This window comes from Myripristis murdjan, chromosome 14 (genome assembly GCF_902150065.1).
Source record: "Myripristis murdjan chromosome 14, fMyrMur1.1, whole genome shotgun sequence".
Taxonomy (NCBI): domain Eukaryota; kingdom Metazoa; phylum Chordata; class Actinopteri; order Holocentriformes; family Holocentridae; genus Myripristis; species Myripristis murdjan.
In genome coordinates this window covers 2,107,256-2,134,401 of record NC_043993.1, presented here as the reverse complement: position 1 = coordinate 2,134,401, position 27,146 = coordinate 2,107,256, and the positions used below count along the sequence as shown (strand labels likewise).

General features: G+C 40.2%; 1 protein-coding gene across 1 annotated transcript in view; it reads left to right on the top strand.

Moving 5' to 3' along the window:
* LOC115371156 (polypeptide N-acetylgalactosaminyltransferase 10-like) overlaps positions 1 to 27,146 on the top strand; it is a 136,110-nt gene that overhangs the window by 83,529 nt on the left and 25,435 nt on the right. The window contains exons 5-7 of the mRNA XM_030068332.1: positions 229 to 414; positions 760 to 943; positions 14,364 to 14,481. Of these exons, the coding sequence (XP_029924192.1) occupies positions 229 to 414; positions 760 to 943; positions 14,364 to 14,481 (488 nt within the window). The remainder of the gene's footprint in view (positions 1 to 228; positions 415 to 759; positions 944 to 14,363; positions 14,482 to 27,146) is intronic.

Below are 27,146 nucleotides of genomic sequence, written 5' to 3'. Positions count from 1 at the left end.
TCCAGGTTTTGTTCAAAAGCTCAGGCATTGTGTGGGACAGAGCATAACCAGTAGCCCCTTTCCTGATCTTTAATCGTAGGGGACATTAAATTGAACTTGTACTTAAATAAAATACCTGGTTGTTACACTGATGTTTGGATTGAAACTGTCAAACCTTTTTGTTGAGTTTACCAATCAGATCTATTCTGACGTATCTGACCCTGCTTCCTCATCCTTCTCTGTGTGCAGAGCACCTAAAGGTGGCGCTGGAGGAGTACATGGTGCGGATGCCTAAGGTTCGCATCCTGAGGACCAAGAAGAGGGAGGGGCTGATCAGGACTCGCCTGCTGGGAGCCGCTGCTGCCAAGGGAGAAGTCATCACCTTCCTGGACTCCCACTGTGAGGCCAACGTCAACTGGCTGGCTCCACTGCTGGGTGAGTCAATATTGTAACGGTGCTTTCATCAGTTAACAAAACAATCATTAGTAATATGGATATGATGAATAGGCAGGTAGAGGCAAATACCAGAGCAGCTACAACGGTCTAATGAGGTCAGAAAATGATATTCCTTTACTGTAATGTAGCCTAGAAAACCAGGAAAGACAGTAGTTATGCCATATCACCATATTGTTTAATATGATATCTTTTAGTCCCACATGAGAGGACGTTCTGATGGCATGACAAGAAAATTGCCCAGGTTCATCAACTCGCACATACTCACACACTTTTCAAACATCTGGAAAAAACTACCAACCATCTCCCGCCCTCTTTGTCTCTCAGACCGAATTGCCCAGAACCGGAAGTCCATTGTGTGTCCGATGATCGACGTGATCGACCACGACAACTTTGGCTACGAGACACAGGCAGGTGACGCCATGCGGGGGGCCTTTGACTGGGAAATGTACTACAAACGTATCCCCATCCCTTCAGAGCTGCAGAAGGAAGACCCCAGTGAGCCCTTTGAGTGAGTACAGTTTACACAGCAAAGGCCGTTTGCCGGAGGCTTTTATCCAAATGACCTTATGGTGCCATGGGTGCATGTACAGTAGGCTGTTTGTACTGTGGGACAGGCAGCGCCGGTGGGAGTCGACACCTTTAACCTGGCAGTGTTAGTGCTGTGCTCTACTGATTGAGCGACACAGGACTACGGGACCTTGTAACCTTCATTTATTCAGGGTTAGCAGAGAACACATGCTGTTTGTCAGCACTGCCCTGCTTTTTGCATTTTCACATGTGGGAGGGGCCCAGTACAGTCAACTACAGCAGAACAGTTCAAGGCTCATAGAGGGCTTACAGGTGCTTTGCACACCTTCCACTGTATTCAAGGTTTCATCTCTTTGGCAAGAATGGCTTATAATCAGCTGATTTGGCTATCTCAGCAAGGGCTCCAATTAAGGGTTATTTTTCATTGTTGATTAATTTGTCAATTATATTTTCAGTTAATCATTTGGTGCAGGGATGTCAAACTGGTGCCATGGAGGGCCAAACAGCTGAAAGAAAGAAGTCACCTGGTGGAGTTTTTGGTTGAAATGAAAACCTGCAGCCTCCATGGCACCAGTGTGACACATGTGATGTAATGTATGCGAGCCCAAAGTCACTTCAGAATACTTCCTTAGTCTGACCATCAGCCAGAAAACCCAAAGTTTTAATAATCAACAAATGTTTGGATTTTTTGCTTGATAAATGACTAAATTGATTAATTTGTTATCAGAATTACAACTGATTGACTAATCATCTCAACTCTAATCTCAGCAGAACTGGCGAGATTAGTTAGTCAGTTAGTTAGCCTGCTGGCTAATTAGCTAGATAACAAAGTCAGGATCCAACTGTCTCCTCTCAATCTACAACATACATACAAACAGTGGTGCAAGTAGAACCAGATGAGTTACATTGTCTTTAATGTGAAAACAGATCAGCAGATTTGTTTTCAGTTCACTCTCATGTGCCAAAGTCAAAATTTGCCAGAGCAGCAGAAGTGCAGCAGCAGAGCAGCATGATCAGGGACTGGGCCGTTGTCACTCTTTGATTAAACAAAACCTAAACCGCTCCTTAAGTCTGCCTCGAGATCCCTCATAATCAGTTGGATCATTCCAGGAAATAGTGTTTGTGGTGGAGCCACCACAACGGAGGTGAATGATATGAATTATTCACACAGAGCAGCACAGACCAAAGTACTACTGTGTCTGTTAAGAGCCATGACCCCTGCTGCTGTGGCCTTGCACTGAGCTTCTTCTCATTCATTACAAGTCTTGTTACCTAATGGCTAAACTGTAACATGACTGGTGAGAATAGTCCTCTCTACGTCGACCTCAGACAAGCCATCCATCGGCGTTTCCAGTCATCCCGGTTCTCCATACATCTGGCCAGCTCGTTTGTACTTCCTGCACCAGCGTCGTTCTTTAGCACGTCCATGTAGGTAGGTTTGGGACGCCCTGTTGAGCGGCGCTCGTGTGTTGGTTCCCATTGTACAAGCTTTCTTGCTGGGAGTTCTTGGTGTCGATGGCAGTGACCAGCAAGTCTCATCCTCCTGATTGCTATCTTTTCTGACACATGTGGTAACTCCCCATACAGCCGTTTGTTGGTAATGTGTTCGTCCTGTGTGATGTTTAGCACCACACGTAGCATTCTTGTGTAGCACCCATCCAAGGACTTCTGTTGGGCCTGCGTCAGTGTCCAGCACTCACTGCCATAAGGGAGGATGGACTCCACAGTAGCAGAGAAGAAACTGATCTTGATGTGTCGGGGTAGGCTGGATTTCCAAACACTGCTCATGTCGTTGAGAGCTCTCCATGCGAGCGCTTTCCTCACTTTGAGGTCTTGCTCTGTGGAGTTAACCCATGTGCCCAGGTACTGACCTCCTTTAGAGCAGTGCCATCTATTGTTGTTAGGGGCGGATGTTCTTGGGGGATGTTATAGGTTATGACCTCTGTTTTCTTTGCATTTAGCATGAGGCCAACCTTGGCACACTCTAACTCCACTCTGGTTAAGACCTCCTGTGCCTGCTCTACTTCATTAGATAGCAGGCCGATGACGTGAGAATAGTTCACCTGCGCTATATGTCATCTCAGTGTTGTAAATAATCCCAAGAGATTTAGATTGACACTTTGTTTATCACTTTTACAAAGATAAATGGAGGCTGCCATAATGAAAAGTATACATCCTGTTGCCATCCACATTGCACCCTCTCTTGGCACAAGAGCAACAACAAAAATTTCAAAATGTTGGACAGTGATGTGGGCATCTCAGACAGTCCCAGGCCTCTTCGGGAGACTGGGATGTGATGTGCTGACGTTCTCACAAAGACTTGATGTTTTCACTCTGATCTCATCAGTCTTGTCCAATGTGTCTAGGACCATGTGGAATGCCTACATCAGCTGTGATGTTGAATGATGCGCCCCTGGCTTTACAGTGAAACAACCTCCAGTTTCTAGATCACCAGTTTTAAAGCAAGCAATAGTCAGAAGTGCAGTGACAATATTCCTCTTCATTTATTAGAGATGGGACTATGTGGTTATCTTACAGTTTGATCTGATTCATGCTGTGGGCTGTAAACAACGTAAAAGTGTTGCAAATAATGTAATTTTGCGGGACAGCTTGTGAAATTCTGATTAGCAAGCAGTCTCATTTGTGATCACTACAGCAGAATGAAAGCCAGTATCACAGTTCATATTTTTACCTTTATGATATATTAAATTTTGATATATTGTCCCATCTCTATTAAATACCATCATGTATGACATCACGCTAGTAAATTAGATTAGTCAAGCAGAAAGATGGATTTTTTTTTTTCTTTTCCCAGTCTCGGCCACTATGAAAGCCACCTTCGAAAACTTGAATAAATGAATGGTTGCCAGAGATATTTTCCTGTTTATGAGGCCAAATTACCTTTCGCTTGAAGCCAGACACTTAATTTGCAAGCCCTGGGGGGGGGAAATCTATTTGTGAGTCTGTTTCTTCATGTTCTGATGCCAGACTACGGGGAGGCCTGGCAGATCTACAGCAGGTATCCTCAGCCAGAGTGACTTGATTTCGAAGGATAGGAGACTGAAGCAGAAGAAACGAGCCGCTGAGCAATCACAGTCAGACTTATTGTCTTGTTTTAATAATGCGATGTTCTTTGCCGGTGGAATGACCTTCATCAGCACAAATCCACTTTGAATCTCAACGATTTTCATTTTCGTTAGGACTGACATTGTCGCAGTGTGAAATGAGAGATAGTGGTATGAAAAAAAACTGTCTTGGAGATGTGTGTGTGTGTGTGTGTGTGCATGCGTGTGCGTGCAGTTTGTGGGAGTATAACTTTATTCCAGTTCTCATGCCTGCCTCTCTTTGCCTCTCTCTCTCTCTCGCTCTCCCTCTCTCATTTTCATTTAGCGACAAGCTCAGGCCTCTGTTCTCCCTCTGAGGTCAATAGACTGAAATGGAGAATGTCATCTTGAGTATTTCTAATTAAAATTAAATTGTGACTTGGAATATTCATCATGGACCATTAAATGAAATCTTATTCCTCCAGAAGAGTGACACTTGCCGAAAGAGCAAAGGATTGAGCAAAGCCACCAGCGGCTGCTGTGTCCGTTTGCAGAAAACGATACCCGCTGTTTAGTCCAGTAATTTTAAGCCAAATAAGGGGTCAACGTCAAACAAATTGCAACAGAAACAAACTCAATTGATTTTGTATCCTCAGTTTGTCCTGAGTGAGGGAAAAAAATCCCCGAAGAATCCCACTGGGGGAAAGTTTCATAAAAGACCAAAATATAGCCCATTCAAACTCCTATTAACTTTTTTCTCATGTGAATAGGGTAAAAATTTTAACCTTTAGGTATCACCATGAAAATTGCTGAGTTGTTTAGTAACATGGGCTAATTTGCATAAATTTGCATAAACTCCACAGCTTTACTACAGAGGGCATATAAAGTGGTCTTCTTAAGATACTAGCATGGAAATTGGAATGAGCTGTCTCCATGGGCCACTTGACAAGTAACCACTTAGAAATTTCAAAATGGCAGCCATTTTTCAAGATTGCTACCACCTTAGTGGAGCAGTTATGACATGCTGCAATGATAATTGCTAAAGACTGGTTGTAAGTTCCTTCTTCCTTAATGTTCATTGGCAGCCTAAATGGGTTCCATTCAGACCTTAATGTTTAGTATTTGACTGTTATATGTCAACAGGATTGATTATGAGATTTTCACCTGGCTATACCCAAGGTTTATATCTGTTGTAGCATTTATGCAAATTAGTGTGTACATAATTCAAATATGCACCATTTGCTCATGTCAATAAACAATTTCAACAAACTTGCAATACATTTTTTATTTGCCTTAAGGTAAGTAATCAACTCAGCAATTTTCATGGTGATACCTAAAGGTTAAAATTTTTACCCTATTCACATGAGAAAAAAGTTAATAGGCGTTTGAATGGGCTATATTTTGGTATTTTTTGAAACTTTCCCCCAGTGGGATTCTTTGGGGCTTTTTTTCCCTCACTCAGGACATGTCGCCTTGAGTCATAAAATGACTGGACTAGTTATAAAACAGTTAACAGCACAAAACTGTGCCAGTTACAACTTATTTGTCCAGAAGAGATCTATAGTGTTTCAGTATGCCTAGAGGCAAATTTTTATTATTATTATTATTATTTTTTTATTTTCTTCTCCTCCTTCTTCTTCTTCCCTTCCTGAATAGACTGAACTGAAACTTAAAGTCAAGTGCAGGTTTTTGCAGGTGTTCTGTAAAGGCTGGGCACCCAGCATCAAAAGAACTGTAGACGCTTACTGTAATTTCAGTATAAAATCTTGCGTCCACTCCCTCCCTTTCACCCTATCTGAAGGAAAGCCACAGAAGCCTCCCTGTTATCACCAAGGGACGAGTGTGTGTCTCTGCTCCCTCATCAGGTGTGTGAGGCCCCACTGTGTTTCTCGGTGTTGACAGCAGCCGCCCTGTTTGCTTTAATTGATCCTCCTAAGGGAAAGATCTGGAGAGACAGGCTCCCAGACGCCTGTTATCACTTTGCCTGCCTCCAATTTACACCTCAGTGTTTCTTCTGGAATTTCAAGTTGCATGTGTGTGTCTGGGTGTGTGTTTGTGTGCATGTAGGTCTTTAACCAGAGCAAAGTACAAGAGTGTAGGTGGTCACCCGCGGCTTGTCGTTACATATGAGGCTTGACAGAGTGATTGCTACGCAAATTAGCACTGAAACAATTAGCTGATTGATTTCTGCTTCATTTGAAAGTCTTAGTGGAGAGAGACGGGACGGACAGGGCAGAGAGAGGGCCCGTCATGCACCAGAGGGCTTGGGTCTGACTTTAACCAGGCTACTGTGGCAAGGAATTAGTTTTAATAGTATATTTTTCACGCTCTAGCAGATCTACCAGGATGCCCCCGAATCTTAGCGTTAATGAAGCTGTAGCCAGACGTGAAGCATTCTTTTCTGCCTGAGTGTGTTTTCTCTGCCGTCTGCTGTGGAGCGCCACAGAAAAACACAACCCACCACAAGAAAATCTACATATGACTCCATTTTATCAACACTGTAGGTCGTGTAGCTTATCCTAAGTTTATCCTACTTAATGTTTAACTTCACTGCATTGTCTTTACGCATAATTAAATTAATAGGAGCAGTTTACTTGGGTAATTATTTAAAAACCATAAATATCATGACATATTCTAAGGTAGTCCAGTCATTTTATGAAAAAACCTAGGACAAATTGCAAGAGAAGCAAACTCAACTGATTTTGTATCCTCAGTTTGTCCTGAGTGAGGGAAAAAAAAGTACCAAGAAATCCCATTGGTGGAAAGTTTTGAAAATCACCTCTATATGACCATATAATACCAAAAAAAAAAAAAAAACGCTTTTTAACACACAGGTGAAAGGGGTTTAAAATTTTACTTTCAGATATCACTATAAAAATTCACAAGTTGATTACACACACAAAGACAAGAAAAAAAGTCAATTACAAGTTCTTTGAATTATTCTGTTTACACATGCATATCACACATTATCCTTTTAATTCACTGTTTAAATGTCTCTTCTATCATTTATTCCTTATATTCCTTATTAGCGCATATCAAATCAGATAATGTGTGATATGCATGTGTAAACAGAATAATTCAAAGAACTTGTAATTGACTTTTTTCTTGTCTTTGTGTGTGTAATCAACTTGTGAATTTTTATAGTGATATCTGAAAGTAAAATTTGGAACCCCTTTCCCCTGTGTGTTAAAAACAGTGTTTTTTGGTAATATGTGGTCATAAATAGGTGATTTTCAAAACTTTCCACCAATGGGATTTCTTGGGACTTTTTCCCCCTCACTCAGGACAAACTGAGGATACAAAATCAGTTGAGTTTGCTTCTCTTGCAATTTGTCCTAGGTTGACCCCAATTTTGGCCTAAAATTACTGGACTAAGGTGCTGTCAGTCTGGTTGAGGCTGGTTTAAAAAAAAAAAAAAAAAAAAAAAAAAAATGCTGCTTGGATGAGCATCAGTCACCGAAAATCTGCACTGCAAGCTCAACCATTAACATTCCACTGCCTGTGTATTTCTTAACAGGTTTATCGTCTCATTGTTTCTCTTTACACACTCAAGGACACACACACACACACACACACACACACACACACACGCACACACCACAGTTTACTCCTTCCTGTGCTCTCTTCCATCAGTCACACTTCACAACAGTCTAGCTCTGTGTGTGCAGATGTGTGTGTGTGTGTGTGTGTGTGTCTGAGGACAGGCCATCAGACAAGACTGTGTTTGTGGTGGCTGGTGAACAGCAGGAGAAAGTGGCCAGCTTAGTGGGCTGTAACGCTCTGCTGTCCCCCCACTTCTGCCCTGTCCAAATGACACACTGCTGACCAGTCTGTCATCTGTGTGTGTGTGTGTGTGTGTGTGTGTGTGTGTGAGTGTCTTTACTGTCTCTCGCCACATCAAATAGAGCAGGAATGCAGAATTTCAGAATTGAATCAAAAAAGCCACAAAAGTGCAGTGCTTACAGTGATGATTCCACTCATGCATATGGATGTTCTGTTCTTTGGTATTCCCTGTGGAGGAAAATTCCCAGTTCCAAGGATGCCACAGTGAACACCATGTTTTCGAAAGTCGGAAGTTGTCTAGAAGGAGATTCCGAGGTTCAAATTAAGTGAACACATTGTTAGCTGAGTTTGCTGCAGAGCGGTGTGGATGTATACAAGGCAGTGTGTTACTGTAAATGCTGCAGAAAGCCACCGACTTTTGGGTGGACAATTACAAGATGTATTTGACTGTACTCAAAGTAGGTTTAGAATGTTTTTTTTTTTTTTTTGCCCTTTTGGTCTCTGTTGAAGGCTAGCAAGAATAAATCGATAATAAAAGTACATCCACATGCTGTTCTGCTGCAAGACGCCTCGCACTGTGTTCAGGCGTTTTCAAAACTCTACCTGTTCATCCACAGTCCATCTCAGAGAGTGAGGCAAGATTATCTCCATGGATCAGTGAGCACGTTTACATGCACACCATATTCCAGTATTACTCGGAATATCTGCAATACAGTGGTCCCTCGTTTATCGCGGGGGTTACGTTCTAAAAATAACCCGCAATAGGCGAAATCCGCAAAGTAGTCAGCTTTATTTTTTACAATTATTCTAGATGTTTTAAGGCTGTAAAACCCCTCACTACACACCTTATACACTTTTCTCAGACAGGCATTAACATTTTCTCACTTTTCTCTCTTGTTTAAACACTCAAAGTTCAAACCTTCGTAGAAAAATAAGTCCAGTATTATAGAATGAACGCATTCTGTACTGTACAGGAGACACGGCACGGAGGAGACTGATTGACAATGGTCTACAGTCCCTTAGCCAATCAGGACGCAGAACACAATGTGCGGGTTCTCCCTTAGCCAATCAGGATGCAGAACACAATGCGTTGTTAAAAAAAAAAAAAAAAATTGCGAGGGACCACTGTAATCCGGTTGTGCACGAGTCATGTAAACACACACCGAACCCGATTAAGGTCATATTCCGGTTGGAGAGAATTCCGAATAAGACCCCTGGCATATGCCTGTTCCAACCAGAATACTGTGGCATGTAAACACCTTAGTCGGAGAAAGCCCCTTACCGGAATATTCAGTCACGTCTGCGCATGCTCAGTTCGCAAGGATATCGATGGAAGGAAATAGAAATAGAGACAGCTTCTTCTTCTTCTTCTGTATTTCCGGCAGACCAGACGCCTATATGTGTACTGCTGCCCCCCGCGGCTGAGTGTCACATTTTGAAAAGAGAGTGGAATACGCCAAAACATGGGAATATGCCAAGTAACATGTAAACACAATATTCCAGTTGCCGCAGCGCAGTTACCTTAACCGGAATATTCCGAATTGGAATTTGGTGTGCATGTAAACGTAGTCAGTGAGTCTCACTTGTGCACAAAGTTCATCAGGGGCCTGGATTGGTTGTGCCAACTGTCTGTAATTAGTTGTCACTCCTGATTTGCCACTTTAACCAAAGACTTTATTCAGAAGGTCAAGAGTACAGATTGAATGTGGGAAACACCTCAGAAGAAGTACTGGCACAAAGCCTTGAAGTAATGAGAAGAAATTTTGAGACATTCTAGAAGCAGTTTTGTCTGTAGCAGTAAGTGAAATCTTTAGCAACACTGCTATTCAGAGTAAAGGAGTTTGTTTTACGGGTTTTACAGAACATGACAGCACTGAAAGTTGTCCATGCATCTGTTTGTTTCCCACCTTTTCTTAAGGTGTGCACCATAACAAACAGACCTTGCAATGTGTTATCAAAATGGTAATTCACACTTTTTGCCTCATGTGACACTGCAAGATCTAACTCTGTTTACAGCTGAGCTGAAAAAAGCCAAGAACTTGAAAATAGTTTGTATTCCTACCGCTACATTCCTGACAGCATGTTTGTAGTGCTTTTTCAACTTGATCCCTAACACTCATGCACACATATACACACAGCCTAAATTTATGATACACTCTTAATGAGCCATAATAAGTAGGTGTTTTCGTGTAATTCCGTGTAACTGACAGCAGCTATGACCTCAAAGATGAGCTTGTATCTAGCCAGTAAAGTAGCTGTTGCCATGTTATTACCAACACATTCAAACTAAATGGAGTGCCTTTTTAATAGTTGGACGTTTTAAGTGAGTAACTTAAAATGCTAACGCTTCAAATAACTTAAACTCACGCCATGCTGCATGAAGCCTTTCAAAGCTCTTCTAAAAAGTGAGTGTCAGCAGTGTTAGCAGATGCTTTCCTGCATTTGATGTCCTGTCCCTCTCTGTTGGAAACTGTCAGAGGCACTGTTTGCAGGCTGCTTATTGAACATTAATCATGTTTCCTCATTCATGCATCTCAAAAGTGCAATATTTCCAGGCATGATGCTGTGTTTTGGGGGGGATTTCTGTCTCCTGGATTCTTCGAAATCTAAGCACTGGAGCAAGAGATCACTATCTTCCTGCGCTGACTCTATGGCGAACATCATGGATCACTATCTTGCTACATTAGCAGCAGAGACTTGTGCAGCAGCAGATAGGTTCTATCAGCGCTGTCGCAGTTCCTGCTGTTTGATGGCAGAGATTGCTTAATGCCCCTTTAAATCAATATTCAACAACACACATCCATTGCAGTTCCACCTGTTCATAAGGCCCATACTGTCAGATATGGAAAAGTCATTTAACATGAAATTACAATTTCCAGGCATTAGAAATATTGTGAGAAGTCATTTTATAAAATTTGGAATAGGTGTAGAAACGTACGAGGGCGTATTAAGACCACTGTAGGGAGCAAAAAAAAAACAATAACAGAGCCGGGGGTGGAGGGGTAATATTCTGGGGGAAAAAACTCAGTATTTCCAGGATTAAATTTGTAAATTTATGAAAAGGTTAAAGTGGTAAATTTACAAGAAAAAAGATTCTGAGATTATAAAGTCACAGATCTGCAAGAAAAAACTCTATTATTAGACTGTTTACTATTTAGATTCAGTAAGAGGGAAATCCTGGTGATTTGAGTTCAGAATCACAATATTCTCATCAGCATGTGGACTTTGAAGAAAACAGTGCTGTGATTCTGGGCTAAAACAAGGATTTCCTTGTGCGTTGCTTTAGGATTTCTGTTGTGGGTGTGTTCAAACAACAGTTTAACTCAGTGTCCTCAGCTAAGTTTAAAACAGATTATTTAACATCTGGGAGAAAATGTTGTCCACATTTTTGGTCAAAGCCGTTCCAATAAAGACGGACTGCCAAAAACAAGTCAAGTGATTGTTTTGCCAAAACAAAGTCACCCCAGGGTGGCATCGGGCACCTCGACTGGGCTTCTTTTTACCTTTGCTTTAATCACTCACTCATAGGTGTACTCTGCCCTCAGTGCTGGAGAAGCTACTTTGGTAACACTTTATAATGAGTACACACTAGTAATCATTAGTTAAGCATTAATAAATACTGAATACATCATTTATAACGCATGAATACTCATTAGTATGTAGTTTATAAACACAGTTATAAATATTTTACTCATCATTTATAAGCACAGTAGTTATGGATCAGTAAACACTGAATTCATCATTTATAAAGCATGTTTCTGACATAAATACTCATTAGTATGTGGTTTATAATCACAGTTATAAATGTTTTACTCATCATTTATAAGCACAGTAGTTATGGATCAGTAAACACTGAATTCATCATTTATAAAGCATGTTTCTGACATAAATACTCATTAGTATGTGGTTTATAATCACAGTTATAAATGTTTTACTCTTCATTAATAAGCTCATCTATATAAATGATGGATTCAGCATTTCTAAGTATTACATCACTTACCCACCAGGTATTTAGGATTTGTCAGTGGTTGGTAAGATCATTTAGAAAGCCTATGTAAATAATGAAGTCTATTTAGATGTACATGTCTGCATGCTCCACTATTCAGACATGTACTAATGGTTAGTGAGTGTGTTAGTAGATGTTTTATAAAATCTCACAAATTCCATTTCCAAATGATGGCTTATAAACAGTTATTTATGCAGGAATTCATGAATTCAGGCAGTTGCAAAGCACTTACTACTCGTTAATTAAGCATTTCGTGTGAGCTCATCTAAAGTGGGGACTATCTATGCCTTATAAAGCATTTACAAATGAGATTTCAAGGGATCCCGCTCTCAGCACGTCATCAACGTGATGACGTGGCAGATGGCAACACTTTAAATGATCTTACAAACCACTGACAAATCCTAAATACCTGGTGGGTAAGTGATGTAATACTTAATTTAGAAATGCTGAATCCATCATTTATATAGATGAGCTTATTAATGAAGAGTAAAACATTTATAACTGTGATTATAAACCACATACTAATGAGTATTTACGTCAGAAACATGCTTTATAAATGATGAATTCAGTGTTTACTAATCCATAACTACTGTGCTTATAATGATGAGTAAAACATTTATAACTGTGTTTATAAACTACATACTAATGAGTTTTCATGCATTATATATGTGGAATTCAATATTTATTAATGCTTAACTAATGCTTACTAGTGTGTACTCATTATAAAGTGTTACCACTACTTTAAACGTATTATTTTAACCCCGGGTTGAAGAAACACATTCATTCATTCATGCATTCATTCATTCATTATTCATTAAAAGAATTTCTCATATAATATCTAGGTTGATAAACTGTGTTGCCACAGTAACCCAACTTGTCCATTTGTGTTTAATACCCTTGACATTTTAGCCAATTTATTCACAATTTATTCAGAGAGCTTCCCTTTGACATACTTCGTCTCCAAACTAAGCAAGCTCTCTTGTTGTTTATTTTGAACTCTTTGCCCCATTGAGCCTCCTGTTTCTACTTTTTAGCCAATTTCTTTAGCCAGCTAATACCACTAATCCTAAGAGAATTATAGCGGTTTATTTGTTGTCATGGTAACATCAGCTGTTATGAGCTAGTGCTCCAAATGCTGAAGTCAACCCTGTTGTTTTAACATTACATTTGTCACCCAGGGGAAATCTCTTTTCAGTGAAAAAAATTTCAACCCTGGTCCCATGCGGGGTTCAGTTTGCCCCAAGGTGAAAGTTTCTTCCGTGGGCTAAAAATGAAACTGCCTGTGTGTTTACTCTGGGGTCGCCGGGAGTTAAAAATACAAGTAGGAAAGTGCCAGTTTAGCCTTGGTGAGGCCTCAGAAACATTTTTTAAAATTATTTCAAGGTCACAATTTAGAATGCAAGAAACTGCTATTTGGTACGTAATAACCTGCTATTGTTTGTTCAAGATAATGGTATTAGTTGGCAAGGTAAATAATTACCTAAAATGGCATTAAAAACAAATAAAAACCGATACCCATTTGTTTTCATTGTTTCTACTGTATCCACTGTTACCAAATAGTATACATAGAGATACAGAGCACAAATTCTTTGATGAATAATAAAGAACAATGTAAAACATGGCTACAACTGTATTAATATGAGAGCTCAAGATAGCAAATTGAGGTCATCAAAAATCATGCACAGATACCAGGATTTCATGACCTTGACTTGGTATCTCGTGGTCATGTTAAACAAGATTATATTCATGATTCAATACATTATGCGCATAAAAAAGTTTCTGTGGCCTCTCCAGGGCTGCATAAAAATACACATTTTCAGCGTTCCTGCAAATCAAAAAAAATTTCTAGAGAAGTCATGGATAATTATTGAAAAGGATTGGCACAAAAACGTGTGAACATGTTTTCAGCTGGGAGCTGCCTCGTGTCAACAGTTTTCTACTGCTGGGCGTTCAGCAGCTAAACTGGAGCAGTTTGGGGTTAAGGGCTGTGTTCAAGGTACATCAGCAGGGGTTATCGAGACAACAACATTATTTATTCACTTGTGCCCGGTCAAGTTCTTCCATCATTCAGGGATTCAACCCGGCAGCTTTCGGGTTTCAAAGCCAGCTCTCTAACTTTCTAAGATACCAGCGTCTCCATCCTGAAGAGCTCAGCTGAGTAGCAAGGCGTCTGCCATGCACACGTCCATTTGTCTTTGAGCAAATCTCAGATTCCTAACTAGCACAGTGAAAACCTAATTAAAGCATAGAACCTCTTTCTCTTTACATCCCTCACTCCCTCCCCCACACTTTGTCTTTCAGTCTCTTTCTCTTTTTTCTCTTCCCCTTCCTCTCTGATTGATTACCTGCAGGATGTTTTTAATGACACTGTGCTGTGCTGCTGAATCCGTAGTTTTTTTTTTTGCTAAATGAGACGCAGCCCAACGGCGTGTGATCACAGCAGAGACGAGAAGATAGATGGATTTCACACACCGCTGAGAAAACTGTGGCTGGCAAGTGAGACGTGCTACAAAAATGCTGAGTCTGATTTTAATGTGTGTGTGTGTGTGTGTGTGTGTATCCTCCAGGTCTCCAGTCATGGCAGGTGGGCTGTTTGCTGTGGACAGGAAGTGGTTCTGGGAGCTGGGAGGATACGACACGGGTCTGGAGATCTGGGGTGGAGAACAGTACGAGATCTCCTTCAAGGTAAACAAACATACAAACAAAAACAGCAACTCCTCAGCGTTGTACTGAGCGCTGCTCATCGTGCAGAAAATAATGGATTTTGACCTGTGTTGGTCTTGTGACGTCCTTTGACCTTTGCCTGGCTGGTTCAAAGCCCAAGAAGCTGGTTTTCTGGCTGCCAGCATATCATATTTGTAGAGTCAGTGTTTGGTTGGTCCCTGCTGCCAACTCTTTGTCTATGAAAAATCGCTATTGCTTGCTCATAAAGTCACTATAAATCTGCGGTTCATTTATTTATTTATTTATTTTACTTCTTAGCCTTTATTTTACAAGGTCAAATCCCATTGACACCAGATATCTCTTTTAGCGCGTGGGCCAAGAAGGCCGCAGGACACAATCTGTTGCCAAACGCTCTGGGATTCAACACATTAACATCGTTCCCCCGGGTCAGAAACAGGCGCTCGAGTTTTCGCCAGTCGCTTTGGAGAAATAAAGTAGGGCTGGGTATGGGCAAGGACCTCACCGTATATAATACATATCATGATAAATGGGTTGTGATGCAATTTGTCTCGCGATGCATCGCAGCAGAATGGACTGAATGTGTGTAAACAGAGCTTAAAAATGTTTTCAACTCCGCTGCTCCCACGGGCGGGGTTATCATTGCTGTGCAGCTCAGCATTGTTCAAACCCGCAGAACATTATTTTACATTCTAGCGGAGATCCCAGTGTTCCCAAAGATACTATCCACATCCTGCTGAATCACAGGGACATGTGTATGAAATGATGCTCAAGACATCTAAATATTTTCCAGGTGATGTAATGACCATAAAATAATGGCATCTTTTGATTATCCCACACAGTAGCAGTGTGATTTAGCTTCAGTGATGTGTTGCAGCCCGCAGATATATGGATGCGATTTTGTTATACAATGTTTTCTTTTTCTTTTAGAGCATCTTAAAGGGACAATTTAGGGAAAATTGGAGTTCAGGGAGTTAAAATACAACAATACCTCATAACACCAGATTAGATTAATAAGAACTGACTCCAGTGAATTATTTGATAAGTCAGGTGACAAAACTGACATGGAAATTGCCATTCCAGTTTATTTAAACAGATTTGGCGCAGTGCACATACCTGACCCAGTGTTCTAAAGTGTAAATTTTTAATATCATGTGAAAATGAAGTGCATTAATGATTCGATATGTTGATGCAAGTGTACGAGATAATCGCTACATTATTTTGCAAAAGTATACCACTGTACCACTGTTTTGCACAGTTCTAAATAAAGTCACCAGGTTGTCTGACAAGTTGCCAGCAATATGTGCAATGTAGTGAAAGGGTGGAGCAGATGGAGCCTGCAGGAAACGTGAGCCCATGCTGCCTTATATGGCCATAAAGCCTACTGTTCTTGCCAAGAAAAACTCTTATGCAGGCATTTCCCCTTATGGGTGTTCAAATATTTAAAAAATGACTCAATAAATAAAGCATAGAGGAAATAAATGTAGTTATTGCTGAGGTAACTTACTTTTTTTCTTTCTTTTTTTTGGCAAAACTTTGCAGAACTTTATATTTCTGCATAAATGATTGGACTTCCCACAGACCTATACTGAGGTCAGTGTTTGAAGTCGCCTGCCAGGAGAGGAACTGCACGACTGTCTTTATCTGGGCATAGTTAAAAAAAAGCTGAGGCCACTTTTTGCCCTTTGGTGTCACTGCTGCAAAAGTGCTGTGTGTGCTTGAATTCACAAATGGCCCCATTCAAGTGATTTCTTAGGACTAATATTCCTGGTTTGTAGATTCATGGCACATTTACCACTATCAGCATGAATCAAATTGACTCTCACGAGCTTAAATTGGGGTGAAAACATTTATTTTGCCACAAATTAAGTTTGCTGTAGACTTTACAAGAAAATGATGCTCCAGATGTCTCCAGATAATTATGTGTGCCATTTACACGACCATGTTGTTTTGCTGCTAGTATGCAAGAGCAGAGGAAGTTGTGAATCAGCAACACTTGGTTGTTCCCAGTCTTTATAAAAGAACTGTATCAGTAGCTACTTGATGCAAGAGGACACAAGAGTTCTTTTATTAGTATATTTTCTGTATTTGCCTTTCAGTTTTATTTCACATTACTTAAGGGTGTGTCATAGTATTATTTTAGAATTAAAGCCATTTCAAATTCAACCTTGTGGTGTTTTGACAGTACCAATCACACATCGACAATGAAGATGACTATGAAGATTTTTACACCACAGAATTGTACTGGCAGTTCAGAGTTTTGCAGCTACAAACTGCTGTTGACCACACCTAATGCTGACTGTTTTGTCTCAGGTCTTAAGAATAACCAAACTAACCAAGCCAAACCAAACTTTATTTATGTAGCACATTTTGTACAATCAAATTTGATGCACAGGACATTAACAAGAAGGAGAAAAGACTTATAAAGCTCACAGGCATGCCATCTGAACTGCTCTACACTCAGTATCACAACAAACATCTCTCTCTTTGTATTAGAGCACCGGCATTTATTTTATTTCGCGTTTTTATACAATTCACTCTTAGTTGATTTTCTGGTTTAGTTTGTCACTCTGTCTGCATTTTTTTTTTTTTCCCCTTTTGCGGTAATTCACTCTTGTCTCACCTGAAGTTTTTTTTTTTTTTTTATGTTCCAGTGTTTCATTTGTACAAATCAAATAAGGTAAACTAAACCATGTGGTATAGCTGGACCTTTCTCTCTGTGTAATTCTATGATTCATACTTCAGATTATATCATAGGACTCTTGCTGTTGTATTGTTAGAGATATACAGCAATTACACTGGGCATGTCTCAAAGCAGTCAGAATTGTGCCGCCACATTTATCAACCTCTCAGATGTAAGGCTCAGTAGGCTTTAGAAATTTGTCTGTGTGATGAATAACAGTTGTGTGACACATTTCATTTTGGGTAGACTTTGCACATGCTATCTGTTTCTCTGAGAAGAATGAAACCTCGCTCTATTGATTTCTCAAGTCAGCAACCCATAAACAAGAGGAAAACTTGAGCTGATTGGGTAAGAATCCAGCAATTTTAAGCTCCTCGCTACCTTTTCATACTTAACATTGATATTGCAAATTGGCACTGCACTTATGGCTATCATTTTTCAATATCCAGCGCCACACAGAAGGCTTTCATGATGTTATTCAAGCCTTTTACCATCCAGTTCAGTTTGCATTAGCCAGCTTTTAAGTCAACTTGTGTGTATGAGTCTGTGTGCGTGGATGTTACAGTTGTTTACACAGCTATATTTAGCAAGGAGGCAATTACTGATTTTCAGCCCAGTTTTGTCCATTTAAGAATCAATTATTTGTTGGTTTATTTTCTTTGTTGTTGTACATTTTATATTGGTATTTACCTTACCTGCTTCAGGACTCGCAAAAAGGCAAGGTGAGGCTTTGCACAATCAGATTTCAACTCCTGTTCCAATAATTTGAGCCAAACATGCTCTGATGCATCAAGAACTCCCCACATCCATCATACTCAGAAAACCATATTAGATTATGCTTTTGTCTTGTAGCTCAGCATGAATTATTCTATAGAATAGCCATAAATTATCTTGACTGGACCGGCATGTTAAGAAGTGGTCTCCCCTCCCCTTGTCCCCCCCTGTCAGGGAGCCTGGAAGAGACAGAAAAGCTTGTCAGAATAATTGAATTGTGGTTTTAAAGAGTAAGGACTTTTGCCGTCTCACTCAATTAAGCACAAAAGGCCACTGCTGTGTAGCCTGATTTGATTGGACATACGCTACAGTGGCTCTTGGAAACCTGCTTGGAGTTTAAAGTATGTTAATAGTGGCCATAGATATTATATGTCCCTTTATTTAAAACTTAGGTCCAGTAGTTTCTTTGTTGTAAGAAAAGAAGAACATCAAAATCTTTTATCACAACTGAAAATATTTTTTTTCCTTCTATCCCTTATTGATTACTCCTTAGAGAAGAGGCACATCAGCATATCAATGTCTGTATGGGATGACTCACAGCATCTTCCTCTGTACTGAAGTCAAATTAGAGTCCTTATATGTAGCCATCTTTCTTTATATGAAATTCAAAATTTCTTATGAATGAAATCTGATCAAGAAAGACAAAGAACATTGTACAATCTAACTGAACAAAACTACCAAAATAATAGAACAGGTAAGAGCAAATTTAAAATCCACTACATTCACAGTGAGAATTGATAAACAAAGAGCATGGGCCAGATCTTTTTAATTTATTGAATAAAAAAAGCTCCTTTTTAAATCTGCTTCATGATGGCAACTAATGTTTCTTTTCAGACATGATCAAAGATTGAGGACGGTACTATAGATTGGTCTCCGCCTGCCCATCCATCACATGCTATTTGGTTCAAAACAGGGAACAGAGACTCAACTGCTGCCTTTTTTGAACCAAACTTAGGGGACTGATGGATTTTGATACTGCGGTTCGGCATGTTGTATATAAATCTGATTGGCCCAGCACCACACTGCCACCAGGCCACAAGGCCTGAAGCTTCACACTCAGTATCTCAGACACGGCTGGATCAAATTTGATCTTGTAGTGGCTTTTTTTTTTTCTTACTGCGTAAAACTACTGCTTAGACAGAGTGATGAATAAGGGTATTTTTGTCCAAGACATGGGAGTATTCCTTTAAGATGCACATTCCGGTTGGAACAATTATGATTTGGAGAAATGGTGCCAACATGAGTCTGTTTTCTTAAATTCTTTTACAATCAATAAATGAGAAAATTTGGTGAAAGGACAATACCATTCATATCTATCTTGACTCCTTTCCAAACAGTCATTTCCTGTTTTATCCCATTTCCTCCCTGGCAACCTCAGTGTCATGGATAGGGAAAAGGGGAGCCATAGGGGATGGGGGACAAGATTTGTATAGATAGACTGTAAAAATGGAAGGATACTCAAGATTCCTGTTAGGGTTTCTCAGTTTGCCACGCTGGTGGAACCCTTTTGGGACTCTTCAGGAACCCTAAAACAGTTCTCTGAAGAACTTAGGGTCCTTTACCAAGTTTGTCAAGGAACCCTTTGATCTAGCACAGTCTGGAACCCTTTGGGTGCTTCAAGGTACCTTCTCCAAACTGTCTGAGCTTCCTCAAGGAACTTAAAAGTATGGGTGTTTTAGGGCTACATCTACTGCTGCTGCTGCTGCTACCACTGCTACTACTATTACTGTGTAAATGTATGCATACAAAGTTCATACATGACACAAGTAAGTCTACTAAATAAAGAATTTCATATAGATAAAACGTGTTGATATAGCTCTAACAGATGTGTTTTATATTGATATCCAGTGTCCACAAAATAAACTGATTGACCACCACAAACTGGCCAAAAAGTCTCAAATTTTCAAGTAATAAAAGTCCCAGACACCGAGGTGTCCAGGGAAATGTGCGAGAGGACAACATGCGCTGCTTTCAATATTGCTTTTGTTAGAGCAAAGCCCAATTAAGTCAGCTCATTGAATATTTGTCAAACATGAAATGGCAAAATTCCTTGAATACATTATTTTGAGATGACATTCCTGAATTATCATCATCCTAAGTACATGACAGCAAGCACATTTGCTGCGTGTGCTCCAGCTTGCCCTCAAGAGTAAAGGTAGCATACTTTTTTGACATGAATAGTCTTTTTTTTTTTTTTTTTCCACAGCTAAAAACTGGTCTGCTGTCATGGGAGCTGTCCTTACAGGAGAGCCACATTACCCTTTCTGTAGTCCTGGATCTCAGGTCAACTAGACATAAAACCTGGGTTTTATGTTGTCTGGAATCTAGTGTTTACTTGTTTGGGTATATAAAGATGATCATGTCCTAGACAAGTGGACATGCATTAATGTCAAGGCCTGTTGAAATCTCTCATACATTCTGCTCAGACAAGATGTAGCTCAGTGTCTCAAAATACTTGAGCTGGCTATGTTAATTACAGAGCTGGGACATGAAGGGGGATGCCTGTAAAGGGATTAGTCAGAGAACAATGTGTAGAAAAAGGATAATCTTTTTATTGCTTATGAGGCTTCATGAGGCCTGTTATATTTAGACTTATTACATCATGAGACTTACTTAGGTGCATGTGAGTTTTCTGGTGAGTGAAATTATGTAATGAAGCTGGGGAATGATTTAATGAAACCACATCCTCTGACAGAATGGTCATTTTTATATCAGAGATTATAAAATGTGGGTTTTCTCTTCATCTCCCATTCTTTTTACTCTAGGAGAGCCAAGAAAGGTTAGTCAGAGGCTGTTTTTAAATTGTAAAATTGAAATAGCTCAGCTTTCAAAATGTACAAACCAGTGTTAGATAGTAAAACCCACTGGTCTTTAGAGAGATTGCCGAACCATGTATCACCCATCACCTACCACTCTCTATTCCTGCTTCCCTCAGATCAAATCACTTATTGGTCTAGTGTCAAAGGAAGCCAAAATCACCTATCTCAGTGGTGATGAGATTTTTTTTTTTTTTTTTACCTACACCTGCTGTTATGAAAAGCTTTAACAGCCTGAGCCCAAGCTTCAAAACCACCCCAGAACCACCTCTTGACCTCTTTCAGTTTAGTACATGGACAACATCTCTGCCTTCAGGTTCAGCCTCATCCATAGTAGACTGACAATACACTGTTAGGGCCCCAACTGTCCAACAACTAACATAGTCATTTATATTGGCATTTGAACCTGAAGTGATGCCATAAGTTATCGTGCATCAACGTTTCAGCTTTTCTGTCGACAGATTGCTGGAGCAGCACATTCATTCATGTAGGCTGTCTGTCACCTGCAACATTATTTATACAAAGTCTCCACTCACTGGATGTACTTTGAACTGCAGTAATTAACATACACTTCAGGCATGGAGCATTTGAATGCAATGCTTGGTAAAGAAACATTTTCAAATATTGTTATTTTGAATGAGTGGAGCTGCTATTGAAAAACAATCGCTGACCTTTGAATTTATCTCTTGCCTATCAGATCCTCACTGTGTGTGATCTGGGGCCGCAAAAAGGCTGTGTTCTCTCTTTATCCATAGGTCTGTGAATATACCTCTAGTTAGCCTTGCATTGACTTGCTCTATGTATGCACTGCAGCTAAGTACAGTTGTCACCCCTCACTTAATCTTAATCTTGTAAAGTTCACATTGTTTTGATTATTCAGAAAAGGGACAACTACATTCTACACTCAGTACCTGAAAAGCAAATATGGATGTATACAGGATGGCCCAGAGCTGCATTATTCAGCTTGTTGTTAAGTGACTTTCATTGGCAATAAAAACTGACATGGCAGAGGATGGCTGCGGTTGGAATGGAAGACAGTATTTGTAGAAACATTGGTACTAAAGAGAATTTAAAAAAACAAAACAAAACTATGCATTAGGCTGTTATTATTTCTGAAGAACTACGTGTTGATGCAGTGCAACAGATTGCAACACTGCTGAGTAGACTGACAACTATACGTTCAAAGCTTAGGTCTCAGCCATGTTGGTCTGAGGATAACGTTGCTATGGTTACAGACACTGCTTACAGACATCTTTGATATCGGAGACACAGAGTGACTAGCATTATCTGTACTGAAACATCTTGTTATACTCCACCCTGCTCCAGTGGGTACCATAGACATGCACTCGAACTCATTCATTAATTTGGCTGTCACTACCAAATTCTGGCAGTGTGTATGTGGCCTCTGTTGTATGGATGACGTCATGTTGACGGGGAACATCACCCAACGGTGTAAATCTACAGCGAATAACCACTGCTGTCTCACAAATTAGTTATGCCACCATCATTAAGGTAGAATCATGGCTACCATTGATTCCAGTACACTTAAATGGGATGAAAGAGCGATCTTGCGCCATGATGCTGTGGTTTTAGTGGTCACGTCTAAGGTGAAAGGATTTGAGAGGTCATGTGTTAAAGGTGCCAGATAAAGCTTTCAGTTTAATCCATCTAGTGCTGAACTCAAAGCTTTTGATCCCTCATGCAGCTAGGCTCTCCTGTTATTAAGCTCAAGTGTTTCAGTGAAGGGATGAAGAGGATGGAAGGGATTAGTGCGGCAAAGTAGACCTTCCTTACAGTGAGATCTAGACAGGATAGATTCATTCTATTATTTCTTCCAATTGTATTTGCCCAGGCTACAGTGGTGTGACAAATTGGATGATAGGAAATTGAATTCAAACAGCAGCCAGCTGATGTCCACTCCTGAGGGGTGTGAAGTGCTACACATTATCCATATCAACAAACTGACCCGCAGTTGCTCAGTTCTAAACAGAATTATTCCAGTCAGAGAAAAATGGACCTCTCATTATTGACTTACTAGTGGTTTGCGGTGTTATGCAATGGGGGTTGCCCTTAAGGTCACCATTTTTCCCATAGCACGACGCTGAACTCCTGCCTGATGGCTCATTACAAATCACTCTGCGTCACGCCACGCCATGGAAGACCCCATGGCGTGGCTTTTTCTCCCTCCTCTTCTTCTTTCCATGATGGTGTGCCTCCCACCAGACTCAACCATCTCAAAAGGTACCACCAAGGAACCTTTTGAGATGGTTGAGCTCCATACAGTTGGTCATCCCGATTTGTTGTGACTGTGGGAGGGGCCGGAAACATATGACAGCCACTCATACCACATGTTGGTTGCTCTGCTGTATGATTGGCTGTTCACATAGTATGGGGAAACAGACTCAAATATAACAATTAAAAATAAATCTCATAAGTATGTCGTCGTTATTGTGGAATATTTTTATCGTTTTATCACCCACCCCTATGCTCAATCAGAGGCAGGTGCCATTCATTGTAAGAGAAGCTCAGAGAATGAAGGAGAAAAAGATGTTCTTGAAAGTTTTCTAATAAACTGACTTATTATTAGTTGGCAAAAGGAGATTGTGCTGTAGTACGGCTTAATTATCTGTCATGTGGTTAAAATAAAATCCACATATAGTTATGAGGAATTTTACAGTTATTCCTCCTTTGCCAGAGTCAGACAAACTAATGGTTGCCTTTGGAGTCAGCCCTTGTTATGTGTTGTGTGCAGTTTGAAGTGATGTCAAAAGCGATATTAGGCTAGCCTTGCTCAGTTGTTGAGTGTCTGTGAGATCAAACATCAGTAGCACGATCTCATTGACATCCAGGAATTGAGCTCAGCTAAGAGTGGGGTGCCTTTTTTTGTTTGAGTTTGTCTGAGGGAGGCCTGCAGTCTCAGACTTTGAAAACCCCTGATGTAGAAAATTAAAAACATAATTGAAAATGACATCTCCTGATTCAGGCAAGAGTGTTCACATTAAGTCCAAATTTTAAATCCCTCTGATCTCCAGTTGTCTCTTTCAGAGCAATCTCGATCCAGAATATTTAGGAAAAACAAAAAAGACACGCTCCACTATCTCCTGTTAATGACAGTTCTCACAGTTGCCATTAGGAGAACTGTGAGAACTGAGAACTGTTTCAAATAAAGATGAATAAAGATGAATTCAGCTTTCAATCTCAACCTGCTAATCAAATATTCCTCTTTCCTACTTTTCCGTAAAAGCCGGCCTGCTCCATCTACTGCCTGAGTCTGGTATAAATGCCTTTGTTTCCCATAAAGTAGCATCTTACTTCCTTGATTTGATTTATTTTCTGTTGTAACAGGATGCAGGGGCAGGGAGGAATCATTCAATTCAAGTAAATCGATTAGAAATTAGCTAGGGAGAGAAAGAGTTATGGGATGAGTAAAAAGGACAAGACTTTTCAAAATTCTGTGAAGGTTTTATCAGTTAAAATTTGTATGTACACCTTCTGGTATAGCATGAGGTCACCACTAAAGATACACTCTTTTCCAGGAAGTAAAAGTAACAGGATTTGATGTCATAGGGACTTTAACAGTTAAAACATGAATGTAGTGTGTAAAAGTGACTGCGCTGCCAGAGACGGTTTCCGGGCTCATTTCATTGGAAGATTCTAGTCATAACAAGGGTGGGAGAGGATTGCACGTTTGGGGCCCAAAGGATGCAGAGGATGACATGCTGTGAGGAGGCAGCAGAGTTCAGGACACGTTAGAGTGTGGAAAAACCCAACATGGTTGTAATTAGATGAAGTCAAACCCTAAGCTGCTACACTGAGCCTGGAGTTACACATGTTAATGAACTGAGCTGAACGTTCATTCTTCTTTTTTTGTCAGGTTTATGGTTTTTGGTCAGGATTGGGTGATTTCACTGAGAACGATAGAGAACACATCGACGTGCTACAAATTAAACATATTGGACAAAAGGATCAAATCAGTGGCTTGTGTTTACTGCAGTTTTTCATGTGCCGAACCAAATGAGCTAAGGCTGAGCTGTGCCAACGTTTCGTGGCTGCTGCAGCTTGAGAAGCAGTTTTATAGTATGGCTTAGTGGAATCTGAATCAGAATCAGAAATACTTTATTGATCCCCAAGGGGAAATTTGGTTATTGCATGATCAAATGCAATTTTAGAGAGTAAATAAGTAAATCCAAACCAAATCCCAGTCTATCATATACTGTATGTCCATACCAGAAGACATATAGAAATAGCTGAATATGAGCATCAGTCCAGGCTGCTTCTGGCATTGGTTAACTGTGTTACTCTATGCTTTGTAATAGAGGGCTGTCAAATGACTGGAAAAAAATTAATATCTGGTATGGATACCATCTTCTTTTTCAGTTGTCATCTGGTCATTTTGAGCATCTATTTATGATTTTAGAAATTACATTTGTTTTCATTTAGTCTCATTGTGTACCTCTGTAAAAAGTGAACAGTACAAGGCAGCATGCACTCGGAGGAATCATTTGACTAGGAGACAGCTCTGTTGAACCTCTGTGCCAGTGGTTGTCAAACGTTTTTTCAGTAAGGTACCCCATCTGAAATATTTTTTTCAGCAAAGTACCCCCGACCAGTGCAGGAAAAAAAAAGGTTGGCAGAAAAAAGCCGATATAAAGAGGTACATCACAGTTCCATCAGTGTGTGAAACAACAACTGAGGAGATTTTGTTGTTTCTGTTTCGCTTCTTCTCCACTGCTTCCTCCTTGTTTTCAGCTGTAAGGTACTACGTTTCAACCGCAAATTCATTTTATGGATTTTTGTCTGGCTTGCCAATCATAGTGAACAAACATCGTCACTTGAGGATCACAGCAGCAGATGTAAACCACAAACGTACACATTTGATACATTTATATTTTATTATTGAGCTTATTATAGCGTGGGCTAATTATTTTAGTTATTATGCATGACTGATAATTTTTTAAAATAACATAAAAAAAAAAAAAAAATCTCACATACCCCTTGCAGTACTCCCATGTACCCCCATTTGAGAACCACTGCTCCAGGCTACAATGACAGCATAGTCAAATTTACTTAGATCAGGCAACAGACATATAGACTACTTGAATAATACAGATGCAGGGTCATGTAGAGAGGTGGAGCACATGATTTGTTACAGCTTGTTATAGTCCTATGCTTTGAGCCTAAATCATTTGATGTACATAGCAAAGTAAAAAAGTACATGCATGTTATATCAATAGAAGTTATCTTGTTATAATATGCAAAATTACCGGTATTGTCCATTAAAACTGCCCTTCACCAGCTTTGTTTGTAAAAATGCAGCCATGTTACAAGCTTAAATCCATGGTGGGTCTACAACAAAGCGGAACGTCCCATCCCCACTGATTGTGGCATAGTAGTTATCCCCTGTTAGCATGGATGAATTTCTGAACATATGGCCACTCTGGAAGTGACAAATTGAGACTTAAGAGTGAAATCCAAATTGTCAGCAGCAACTAAGCGGTCCGTCCACAGAAAGCTGGACCCACCAGCATTAGATCTTTTCCCTCTCTTATCTCTTTGGTTTCCTTTGGTATGAAGCATCACAGGTTGGTAAACATGAGCATGCTGTGTGCCGTTTCTGAAGTCAGATTACACGAATTCTGTCTATTGAAGTTCAGGTTTTTCAAGCAGTTACCTCTCGCTTCCATTTGGCGCTGCCAGCATGCTGCCAGCCATCTAGAAATGTCAGTGTGGTTGTGAATATTCGCCTAACCCCAAAAGACGCCAGGCTTCCTCCGTGACATCTCCGTCCTGTCCTCACATTAATCGTGCAGCCCTGAATCTTCTTCTCTCCCTCTCTCCTCTCTGACTCCCAGGACTTCTGAACCCTTTAACATCAAAGTATTTCATACCTCTTTTCTGTCGAGCGATCTTCCTCCCACTCCTTCCTCCCATCCTCACCGTCTTTCCTCTCCTTCAATACTTGACCTCTCCATTTCCTTGGCTTCTTCACTCCTTCCCACGCATTTTTTTTCCCTCCCACCCCCTTTTCAATTCATCCCTCTTCTTTTCGTTGACCTTGTTGTTGTTGCTACACTGGGTTCTCACGCCGTTCAGTTTCACACCACAGACACAAACATCAGCACTACAGCCACACACCTAAAACCCCTCTGATACCCTGATCCATTTAAAAAGAGGAAAAGAGGTGCACTTCTTGCTCAGTTCTCCCCGAATTTCAGCAGGGTGCTCTGCCCAGAGGTGATTATTCGCATCATAGTATTTATTTATGGAGCCATATCTATCTCACAGACATCTTTCTTCCTTTCCTCCCAGATGTATATCCTCTTGCTCACTGTATGATGTGCCTTTGAAAATAGAGAAATTACTGCTGTTGTTGCATGTCGCTTCAGATAAAATGA